The 12,662-nt window shown below is 37.7% G+C and overlaps 1 protein-coding gene across 1 annotated transcript in view; it reads left to right on the top strand.

The window, feature by feature from the left end:
• The window catches only part of magixb (MAGI family member, X-linked b), a gene marked incomplete at both ends in the record, with an annotated part of 39,620 nt that extends 30,493 nt beyond the window's left edge, over positions 1 to 9,127 (top strand). The window contains 6 exons of the mRNA XM_079467119.1: positions 3,490 to 3,690; positions 5,057 to 5,124; positions 5,222 to 5,368; positions 5,843 to 5,981; positions 8,186 to 8,799; positions 9,053 to 9,127. Of these exons, the coding sequence (XP_079323245.1) occupies positions 3,490 to 3,690; positions 5,057 to 5,124; positions 5,222 to 5,368; positions 5,843 to 5,981; positions 8,186 to 8,799; positions 9,053 to 9,127 (1,244 nt within the window). The remainder of the gene's footprint in view (positions 1 to 3,489; positions 3,691 to 5,056; positions 5,125 to 5,221; positions 5,369 to 5,842; positions 5,982 to 8,185; positions 8,800 to 9,052) is intronic.
• Between the last annotated feature and the right edge of the window lie 3,535 nt (positions 9,128 to 12,662).

The following is a 12,662-nucleotide window of genomic DNA, read 5'->3' as shown; positions in this document are numbered from 1 at the left end:
CAGCTGCTGCGACTGCACGCGTAGCCGAGGAAGTGCGGGATCGAGGGATTGGATGGATAATCAAAAGCAATAAGAAGTGACAGGTTACATGAGATTGAAAGGAGAAAATAGGAGGAGCAAACAGATGGAGAGGAAAAGGAACGCTGTCGTATATTTAAAAAGTCTTTGAGGTTGTCATGTATGAATTTACATGAAGGTTGTTTCAGAAACGATACAAGACAAATGAAAAATGATAAAGTCTGATATTTAAACACACTCTTAATCTCATTCAGTGCTCAAGAGTGAGTCTGTAGGAGTCATGCAGGTTTTGTTATTGTATATAAAGATGATTTTCAGTGACATCAACTGGTTCCAGCATCATGAATCATTTAGTGGCACATGCTTTAGTAATACTACTTGAATCCTGTATAGCCTATAGAATGAATCATAAAGGTATTCATAATGACTCACATTGTATATAGTGGATACTGGGGAAAGTTGTCACAAGGGTTCAATGTTAGTAAGGTTTTAAGTTAAACGTTCAATTTCACAACGATGTGTTTTCTATTACAGTGGTTTTGTATGTTGTTTTCAAATATTTTCACAATTCTGTCCGCCAACTAAATTCATCCAAAAATCATAAAATCATCCAAATTCTTGCCTGTGACTGTTTATACAAGTAAACACAATAAAAACACATTATAATGCAAGAGCAACAACCAAGAATGCATCGCTATAGGGGCATGTTGTCACAAACCAAACGTCCTTCAAAAAAGTCCTGCTGATGGATTTTTGTCCAACGTGATTTATATTTATTGCCGTCAGAGTTTCCCTAGAGATGCATAAGTGCCGTACTCACGGGCAGATATTGATGAATTTCCTGTTATGGGCTTTGAGACAGGATCTTTAGGGTTACCAGCCGGCTAAGGCATTTCATATACTACTTTTTAAATATTTTATTTGATAAAAATTTGTATTGACATTACAACCAGAAGCATATTAACATATGACCGCCCATATGGATTCTGTAACTATCAACCCAGACCAACATATAAACAATTGCTTTAAATGTATGGTAATTTATATATGTATTTGTTTGTACAAATTTAAAGAAAATATAGAAAAGGTGCAGTAGTAAAAGCAGCCTATTTATAGTAAAGTTCACAAAGATCATTGTGTTATACTCTAGTATACCTGCTGGATTACAGTCAAATATGTCTCATTTGAAAAGCTGTTTTGCTTTTTAAAAAGCAAATGTCAAATGCGACTTGAATTGTCTTAAAAACTGTGGTCTTAGTCAATAACTGTTCGTAAGAACAGTAAACACCTCCCAGACAGAACTAACGCTGACATCAGCCCCGCAATGCTAGTTGTACAGATGCTCCTTAAGGCTCAAGAGAACAGAGAGAGTCAAAAGGCTTCGCATGAATCTTTCCCTTTAAGGTGAAGCGAGTGAGTCAGCGTTAAACATCAATGAAGACGCATCTCTGCACACAGGGGTTGAGCTCTGAGAAAACACAGAATGAGATGTGTGAGGGCACGTGGATATTTGTACCTCCAAAAATGAGTGAGTGTGCGCGCGTGTGTGTGTATGTGTGTGTTAGTAAGTAGGTCAGGACAGGCTGTAGTTGTCATTTAATGGCATATACTAATGGAGACAGGCATATTGACTTTGGTTCAGGGATATAAACATGGTGTTATGCCCCTGCGGTGTGTCCATGTGACTTTTGGATTAATAAAGCTTTGTTTGTGTGTGTACACAACACATTGCACTTATAAGATGACGATACTTCGAATAACCAAATCTGAAAATGAGCTCTATTCCACAGCAGCAGGCTGTTTTTACAGACACATTACCATCTGATTTTGTTTTAAATGGAACAAATGGAATGAGGATACAAACAAAAATCCCATGTCCACATTAATTTTAATCTATGCAAAAGGCTGACTTTTTAAAAAAAATATATAGAGAGAGTTTGGGTCCAAAATGCTATAAATAATATAGTGTTATAATGTTATCTTTTTTTTTTGTTGTGTGTTAGTTGGCTGTATTTTTTTACTATGGCCTAAATCGAAACACACCAACTGCCGTTTTATTGATATTAATTGGAATGCACAAGAAAAACACGTGATTTTGGAAAAATGTATAAACGGAGTTTCGAACCAAACTCTTCATATATACATATAGATGAAAATATAAAAGTTTTGATTTTATCTTATTTGTAACTAAATTCCATTTGTGTTTCTACATCGTATCATCAGTTGTAGTTATTTTTCTATTTATTTTAATATAAAAAGTAATTATGAACGACTAACGGTTACATTACCATTTTCCAGTATCAAACAGATTTGCCATTTCATGTTTCTGCCTTTTTGCATGATTTGTGCACGATCTGTAATCCGACTTTAATCCCTGTCATCATATCAGCGATCTCAGTTCTCACTCCTAATGTCAATACAGATTATACGGTTAATAACAGGGAGGGTTTAATTCTATGTTTGAATTGACTGATGCCACGGTTTTTTCATCATACAGTACATTTATTTATTTAGCAGCCATATTTATCCAAAGACACTTACAATTGAGAAAGCATGTTTACATTTTGTTTAAGGAGACAACAATACAGGGGCGTTCCCATTATGACGATAACTATAATTCCATAAATCCAGATACCGTTATGTGTGCTTCAGTATTACAGTCACAAAAAAGCATGTGGATGACCCGCTGATGTTCCTTTAATCCTGAACGTCTTTTCTGTCAAATCTGACTGTAAAGGCTACAATAGAGGATATCTCTAGCGAAACAACATTTAGAAATCCGCCAGAGACTGCAGAACAGGTGTGTTTTCAGGTGTTTCATGAAGGTTGTGGTGGTCGCAGCAGATTGGTTGGACACTACAGTTTATGAGTTTCTATGTAGTCGGGTGAATTGGGCGAAAAGGATTTGCAGCAGTCAAAAGCTCTGTGTGCGTATTAATGATAGATTCCCTCAAACGCCACCCTAAAAGGCCAATGAGGGAGGAGAGAGAGTTATTTCCTTCTTTCCCTCAAATCCCTTCCGCTTTACTCCCTTCATCTCTTCTTTTCTTAATCCACTGTTCATATTCAGAGAAATCTCTGTTCCATTCAATACATCTTAGTATTGTATTGTAATGCAACTTACTGACTGATAACACAGTTCGTCACATTAAGACAATTTATAAATGTTTTATTTTCTAACATGCAAATTGTATTCTTTTCATGTTCATTGAAATGCCAAACGTCTCCCTCACTCAATTCTCAGCCTTTGTGCATTGAAATAACAATGGACTGTATTATTATTGCAAGTGCCAAAGTTTGAAAGAGCTGCAATTTTCTCAGGAGCGGTTAAAGACTGTAATGTCGCTTAAAGGTTCTATTACGTGACATAATGAAGTAGAAATGCATTTACGGGTGATATTTTTGAAGAACACAACATGAAAAGTGAGTTATTATTTGTGATTAAAAAGCCTTTCTCTCTTTCCTCTGCAGCAGCGTCTCTGCTCCCTCACAGGTTTGTGACGGTACGCAGAGGCAGCCCGGCGGCCCGCAGCGGTCAGATCAGGCCCGGGGATCGCCTGGAGGCCGTTGATGGGAGATCAGTGATTAATTTACCCCACAGAGAGCTGGCTCAGATCCTGCGGAGAGCTGGAAACACGCTGCGCTTAACCATTGTACCACGCTCCAGTGCTCGTGAGCCCATTACTGTATTTACTCTGTGTTGTAAAAGTGGCCTTGTGCTAATAACCAAAGATCAATGGTGCAAACGACATGTTTTTAAACAGACGAGTACAGTTACTGGACATGTTACAGGGACAGTTCGTCCAAAAACGAAAATTCTGTCATCATTTACTCGCCCTCAGGTTGTTTCAAACCCGTATAGATTTTTTTGTTCTGCTGAACACAACGGAGGATATTTTGGAAAAATGACAGGAGCCAAACAGATCTCATCCCATTGACTCCCAGAGTATTTATTTTCCCTACTATGAAGGGAGGAGGATATCTGTTTGGTTTGCTCTTTCTTCTCTGGAACACAAAAGAGGATATTCAAAGAGATGTCTCTGTGATGTTGTGTCCATACAATGGAAGTCAATGGGGGCCAGTTTTGTTGGTCACCAACATTCCTGAAAGTGTCTTCTTATGTGTTCTGCAGAGGAAAGAAAGTCATGCAGGTTTGTAATGACACGAAGATGATTTATTTGAGGTGAACTATCCTTTTAACGTGTCTTGCTGATTCAGCAAACTGCCACATTGCACGCAATCATTTTAGGAGCTAATGCTAGCAAAATGTCCTAATGTCCCAATTCTGTACTCTCTGTTTGCTTTAACTATTGGCACATGCTGTCTAGTGCAGTGTTTACTAAAGTCATTATGCAAATCAGCTAATACGGCAAACATACACAATACTAGATGCACACCTACGCACAGCGTGATTCCCCATCCTGGAGGATGCTGAGTTCAACATTGTAGCGGATGCGGTAGAGTGCCACCATCCGTCATACTTTACTGAGATTATACAGCATCACTTCACTGCAAAACCTGAGTCAGCTCCTCAAAATGCCAAATACGTGCTTGACTACATTCTGCGTCTGAATAATGCTCTTCTTTAACATCTTTTCATCTATTATTGCTGCCATGATAAATAGGAATAAACAAATGTACAGACGAGTTTAAGTTGAACCAAATTTAGTCTTGTTAAAGGTCCAATGTGTAATTTCTTTGGAGGTCTTCAGAGGTATAAAAACACTTCAGAGGTATAAAAAGACTTTACATAATGAAGCGCTATGTTTTTATTACCTTAGAATGAGCAATTTCTATCTACACACACCGCGGGTCCCTTAACATGGACTTCACCATGTTGTTTCTACAGTAGCCCTAAACGGACAAACTGCACTACAGAACGCAGTTTTCTCTCTCTTCTCTTCTCTTCTCTTCTCTTCTCTTCTCTTCTCTTCTCTTCTCTTCTCTTCTCTTCTCTTCTCTTCTCTTCTCTTCTCTTCTCTTCTCTTCTCTTCTCTTCTCTTCTCTGCCTCTTAATCCTTTTTCCCATTTCTCTCAGATTCTTCAGAGAATGCTGACCATGACCCTGATCCTAAGAACAAAAAATCTCATAGGTCGAAATCAAAGGTGAGCTAAAATAGCAGCCTACCGTCCTTTTTATGTCATCTGCGTGGCATGATAGTAACTGCAGAAAGGCTTTCTCTCTTTGACACACACAAATCAGGACGCCTCGCGCTACTACAGCGTGGAGCTGGAGAGAGGGCCCACGGGGTTTGGCTTTAGTCTCAGAGGAGGGAGTGAATATAACATGGGTCTCTATGTATTGGGGCTGATGGAGGGAGGACCAGCTTCACGCAGCCACAAAATAGAGGTGTGTGTGTGTGCATGTGTGTCTGTTTCTGACATATAACATACCGTTTGTTTAAACAAATTACAGGACAATATTTATACTGTTTTTTACTTAAAGTATATTTACAGTGTCATATATTCATTCAGTCGTTACAAATATTTCTAATAAATTGGATCAAATACTGCTGATATTATATATAAGGTTAACGGTTTACAAAGTAGACAAATTGTGAGATGTAATATTGTTGATGTACTGTACATTATATGGGTTGTTGACTGTCATACGCTGTTACAAAGCAAAATTGTAGAAAACAAACTGTTTATAATAAATAATACTAAAACATTAAGCATAGGAGAGATTTATCTTCATTGTAAGCTTTTATCTTAATTTTTGCTGTCACGTTATAGGACATATGTACGCTATATTTATCTCATACGGTATATTTTCCTCTGTGAATAGAATCTATATGTAAAACATGATTATGAATGTGTTTAGGTGAGCGATCAGCTGGTGGAGATCAATGGTAACAGTACAGCAGGAATGAGTCACGCTCAGGCTGTTGAGCAGATCAGAACTGGAGGGATCAGGATACACCTCGTCTTCAAAAGGGGCAATGGATACGTCCCTGACTATGGTAAGAATTGTTCACAGAGATTAAATGTTTCTTGTACTATTAAACAGTTTTCAGAATCGCATGCGTTTACTTTATAATGCTGTATATTTTAATGCTTTTATGTCACTGTAATACCAGTACCACATCTGCCATTATAGAGCAATCTTTAGCTGTTAATATAAATAAAGTGCTCTTTTTTTATTAGTTTACTAACAACTGTTCTCTGCTTTTTCATTTGGCCTTTTCATTTTTTCTTTTCTTTGATATTCATTAAACCCCTTGTTCTTATTTTTGTACAAATTGTGTTCACTCACTTCTGTTCATTTACTTTAAATGATTGGTTCATCTCATTTGCTTTGTCCTTCATCCTTTATTATTATCTCGTTGTTTATTCGATCTCTTTTTGATCTTTTATCCTTCATCTCTGTGTACTTTTTTCCATTTCCCTTTTCTTCTTCCCCTCTTTCGTCCAAACTTCCTCTCTTACCCCCTGACTCCTCTTTTCATTCTTCTGGCTTCTCCTCGTTCAGTGGAGCTCTCCAGTCTGTCTCTCTGTATGACCAACTCCAAGCTGGGCGAACCGTGTTTCTATGTGATTGGAAGGACAGAAAATACGCGGTTGGTAGCTGTTCCTGTTAGTTCTCCATTTTACTGTTTCTCTACATCTCTCTCATATTTCTCCGTCATCTGTGCTTACTGGTTCCCCCTGTCGTATGTTAGTAACACCTCGTTCTTCAAGAGTCACTGTGATTGTCAACCTGTTTGTTGTGAAGTATGACATTGAAGGTCAATATGGTATAGCTTACTGTATTTTTGTTGGTTATTCAGAAGAAATATTATTTACTATTTAACATCTAATATTGTTATTTAAATTATTTCAACGCTCTTGTTTTCTTAATATATTTGATTATGAATTTTCTGACATTCATCCTGCTAACTCAGACTGCAAATGGTTTACTTTTGTTAATTGAACAATCAGATTATGCATAATTTTTTACTGATGAACAAACATTTGGCTACATGATCGTCTTGCAAAGATTCAGACTGTTATGAACTTTGTATAGGCGGCAAAAGCAGGGACGGGTCTGGGTGGGCATCGTGCCCCTCCAAATCCAGCTGACACTTACAAAAATTAAAAAAAATTAAATACGTATTATTAAATACTTTATAAATAATAAAATATTTATGATCTATTAGTGATCCGCAATTTAATCACAGGAAAATGTAAAATAATTCTGCATGCAATGAACTATGATAATATATCTGCCCAACCAGAATATTATTGCCCCCCAGTCAAGCCAGCCTAGTACCAGGCCTGAGCAAAGGTAGTGTTAAATTATAACTGCCATCTGTAACTTTTTGGTCAAAAATAATTTTTAAGATTTATTTCCGGGCGCTTTTGCATTATAACAATTATAACAATGTTTGAAGTCAGAGGGATAGCTCCCCCAAAAATCTGTCTTCATTTACTCACTGCTGAACGCAAAGGAAGATATTTGGAAGAATGTCAGTAACTAAACAGATCTCATACACCATTGACTCCCATGGTATTTATTTTCGCTATTATGGCAGTAAATAGGGGATGAGATCTGTTTGGTTACTGACATTCTTCCAAATATCTTCCCTTGAGTTCAGCAGAGCAGAGAAAATGATACAGGTTTTGAACAACTTGAGGGTGGGTAAATTATTCATTTTGGGGTGAACTATCCCTTTAAGCTGTCAGCTTTGATTTAGTTGAAAAAGTATTTTTTACTTTAACACATGTTAGCAAAGTATCTAAAGTTAACTGCAATTGTATGTTTCATACAGTATTTCGATGGCGAATGAGAGGCAAAAATCGCAAGCTTATAATGCGTCATAAGTTGATCTATCTGGTACAGTTTCACGGAAATTGTCTTCAATAGTCAATAATAATGCACGTGAAAAACATGCCATTGTATTTTTTCCATAAAGATGGCGGTAAAGAGAAGCAAAAGTTTCAGATTGCAGCTGTAATATTACAGCGCCAACTTTATAAATTCCTCTCAACAGCTTACATTTTGGTATTTGTTCACATACTGTAATAAACAGAAAATAGTGACCAGTAGAGTTTTACAATTCCTCCGACGAAGAGTTTGTATGGAATGTTGAAATGTTGTGAGAACAAGTATTTTATGTATCAACTAAGGGAAAAAGGGCATTTTCTCAAATTCTCTCTTTTTACTTATACACATTTTTCCTCTCAGACCGTGATCACGTCGCAGCCGTCTCCTCCTCACCCCCGGCACTGCAGTCGGGTTTGGCTGCAGTGACCCGCCACCGCACCCAACGGGATGCCGCATCCAGCGTTCCAAAACCTGTGAAGACCAAGAGGGGGCAGAGACAACAGAAGGGGTGGGGAAGCGATGGAGGAGACCGAGAGAGCCCTGACAGTGACAAGGGCAGAAATCAAAGCAGGGAGTGGAAGTTTGAAGATGAAAGGGGGAAACCAAGGTCACAAAGCTTGCCCAGAGACATACTGAAAGGACAGAGTAAACAAAAAAAGGAGGTCCAAATTGAAAAGGAAGAGAAATGGAAGAAAAAGAATGAAAAGAGAAGAGAAAACAGGCCAAGCAGGAGTGAAGAGACGGTGAGATGGGAGAGCGGCGAGAGCGAGGGAGCTGTGGAAAAGGAGGAAAGTCAGAACACACAAAACATCCATAACCAGAGAATTCCTGAACCTAAACTGCAGTGGGAGGAAGAAGAGAAGTGGGAGTGGGAGAGAGCGCTCGAGAGAGAGTGGAAGAGAGAGAGAGAATGGCCGAGGCACAATTCAGAGAGCGACAGAGATGAAGATTGGAAAAGAGAGAATGGGAGAAAGGTACAAAATGAATTGCGAGATTGGGAGTTGAATGGAAAAATTGAAGGAGGGATACCTAACAAAAAACACGAAGATGGACTAGAAAGTAGTCGTAGGTCTCGTCCTTTTTCGGGTGTCCTTGTCCTGCCTCCAGCAGTTCAGCCCCGCCCTCTTCGGTCCATTAGGTCCTTATCTGGACTTTCTTGTGAAGGGAGGCCTGAATTCAATCAGATCCCGTTTGATTTTCTAACATCTGCCCCATCCGACTACGCAGATTCAGAGTCAGGAACCAGTGTATCTGATGGTAGTGTTTCTGCAGCCAGCATCTCTGGTCTTTCGGCTTATTTGAATGAAACACTTAACACAAAATTCCCTCAGAGGACCTCAGGACCCCCACTTCCAGGCCCCTGGCTAAAACCCACCTCACATAGACACATTAGAGAAGACCAGAGGATGCAAATGGTAGGGAGACGTAGAGGAGCAGAAATGTAATTTTTATCCAATTTTGATGTTTACTAAAGCAAGCATTACTGTATCGATAGGGATTTAAAGCTGCAGTGCGCAACCGAAACAGTCCGTAAACAAGAACAAACAATTGTCCTAAAAATTTTCTTCTTATCTTAACCCAAATTTCCCAGAAATTGACCCAAAGTTGAGCCGCTGGGTACCATTTTGGGAGAAATGTCATTTTCACTTTATTTAAGTAAAATACATTAAGGATGACAGGAAACCTGCTATTTTATTTTCCAACACATAGATGGCGATAGAGATGAAAACTTACAGATTGCAGTTTTTAAATAAATATTTTGATAATGTTACTCTATCTGTTAACAGTATGATGGTAAAAGAATAATATGTGTGAAAAAGTCAATCCACGTCTTATTTCTAAAATATGTTAAGTGATTATAAATGCAAAGGTTAGTTAATCCATTTATGTAATTGAAATACACAGTAGAAGACTTTAAAGAGTTTCAAAGCTCTCACTCCAGCTTGCTCTCTCCCGCTCTTCTCTCTCCATCTCTTGTTGTTCATGAAGAAAGGCTGCAGTCATAAACTCACCATGCATCTTTTATTTTTATATCAGAATGTTTGTATAGTATTTTCACTTGGTATCTAAAGTGCCAAATATTATTTTTACATTTTATAGTGTCCTCAGTCCAACTTTACTTTCAGTACTTCACACACCCCATCATCCCCAAAATTGTGAAAAGTAACAAATGAATACTGGATGATTTTAGCGCTTGTTGTGCATTTTTCCTTGAAAACAAGTGTGACCCTGATCTCTTCTAAACTGTCCCTTGAGGGAAATATTCTTGTCAATTTTTATGAATGGTATATACTGTATGTATGTATGTAAAATTGAAGTGTAAAGAGGCCATTCCTTGAGCGTTTGTTTCAACTTTATGTACTGTACACGTACACAAACCTTTTTGTGCCCTCTGGGTCTATGACATCTCAGGGAGCAAATACACAAACATTGTTGATCCTGAACAGGCGCCTGTCTAGAGTATATTCCTTATGCCACGCCCTCAAAGTTGTCCTTATTGTTGCCTTGGTAACGTAAGCATCTTCCTGTCTGCAAGCTTTGACCTCTGTGACCTCAGAAATGTCAAACTAAGACCAGTAAATGACTTATATTGATTAATATTTATTTTTAACATGGTTTACACAACGTAACACATCGGCCAATGTACTGCGGCTGTCAAACAGACTGAAACAGATTCACTTTGTTGCATAGAGACATTAAACGAATTTCAGATCATAACTATTCATAACAAAAATTATGAAGAATTTACATTTTACCTCGTATCTACATTTATTTTTCCAGCAATAGGAAACGTGAATAGTTATAATATACATTTTTACTAAACATAGATGTTGGAGTTGCAATACAGGCATTGTGCCAAGCCTCTTTATTTTATCTCTATTGATGAAAAGCTTGCTTAAGTGAAAGTGAGAGAGTTCTTGACTCATATATTGCGTCCTTGTTAACAGTAGCTTGATATACTGACAAATATTTAGAGTTCAGCCTACAAACTGTGCCTACTTATCAATTGTTTTCCTATTTATGCTGTTTTTTCTGCTTCCTAATCTGCCAAAATATCACCTATATTTTTTCCATCCTACTCTTAACCAGAATTCATAACACTTTAAATCTATGCATATGTTTTCATTTCTAACCTCAGCGGATAACAAGGACAGCAGTGCGCTCTGAGCACAACCCCCCCCCCCCCCCCAGCAGGTCTGGGATCAGTTTGTGTAAATGGTTTATGTATTAGAAATGAATGAGCGCATCTTTGAACATATCATAATATTCAAAGTTTGAGCCAATGTCTCTTATGAATCTTCTGCTTCTCTGTTCGTCACCTGTATTCAATCTGAAGTGTGAGCTTCAGAGATCGAGTCTTTACGTCAGTACTAATCTCTATGGCCACATGTACTCTTTGTAAATACATTTAAATAGGCCTATATTATTATGATTATATAAATATACATATATTATGTTTATATTATGGTTATATTGTTATACTCCACTGTTACTGTAACAAATTATATGAGAGTTATATAATAAACATATGTATTTATCTGAAATAAATGTTTGCCCGGTTTGTGAAGCATACATATTATATTTTACAGTCCCTAAAATCTAGCAGCTTGATGCGTATCAGTGCGGATGAGGATTTTCTGGGGCCTGACATCCCAGTCGGGGCAAAGATTGTCTCGACGACGTTCTCATCCCAATTTTCCTGTTCTTCCCCAAACTTGTCAAAATCCTAACAGGGATCAAGGCTGTCTAGGATCATGATGTACAGTAGTGCATTAAGTGCCGAATGTTGGGATAAACCGTTGATGTGAACCGTTAGAGCCACCTCAATGGGCATCAGACCCTGGCCTACCAGCAATGGAAGTGAGATCTGGAAAATGAATGTTTTCATATATTTATTTACCTTTGTTAATGGCAGAATTCTGATTTGCTGACCACAAATCTAGTTTGGAAACACTTGCCCTTGGGGACATTGTGTGTCCCTGTGCAAACCAAATGAATATTAAATAACCACAGCAGATTGAACCTACTTTTTCATCTAGTGAAATCAATGTAATGCATTTTGTGTAATATTGTTTATTTAATGTTTTCAATCTTTTGAAAATTGAATAGTTTTACGTAATATTTATGCAATATTTGTGCTTTTTTGAAAAAAATGAAAGTAACATGACTTTGTGTTATTTTTATTAATGCACTAGTGCCATCTAGTGGGCTGCAAACTTCAGATTCAACCCCGGCCTGCTTCCTAACACACCTGCCTGAAACTTTCAAGGATTTTTGAAGAGCTTCAATGGTTCAGGTGTGTTTGATTCATGTTTAGGGTGATCTGGCCATGAGTCAAACTTATGAGTAATATCTGCCGTAAGCTATAGGTTGCAGCAAAGCGCATTGAAAGTGTTAAATCAAGAACGTGCCAATGACAACATGTTTTTGAGATGCGGTAAAAACAACCATACAGTTAAAATATGCATGCACATCACATTGTCGTTTTTTAATTGTGAATCAGCAACAACGTTTAATATAGTGGCTTGCTTATGGAAATAATATTGGAAAAAGCGACCTTCTCACAGTGCAATAGCGGTTCTAATAAAAACATAGCTTGAAGATGATTGACAGCATACCACGTGACTGACTCACACACAGTGTTTTTTTCATTGCAACTGTTTAATTTTTTTAAACATTTAACCCAAACTCGCCTTGTTTCCCCACCAAATAATACCGTATCTGTTCAAAACAAACGGTGTTGTGACCGCATTAACATACTGTGTGTATTTTGCGGAAAACATGGTGGCAGAGTTATATTTTCGCAACCACACATAATTATATTCACAGATTATTA

Source organism: Barbatula barbatula, assembly GCF_947034865.1.
Source record: "Barbatula barbatula genome assembly, chromosome: 11".
Taxonomy (NCBI): domain Eukaryota; kingdom Metazoa; phylum Chordata; class Actinopteri; order Cypriniformes; family Nemacheilidae; genus Barbatula; species Barbatula barbatula.
Note: the sequence above shows the minus strand (reverse complement) of the source record. Positions and strands in the feature narration are given on the sequence as shown.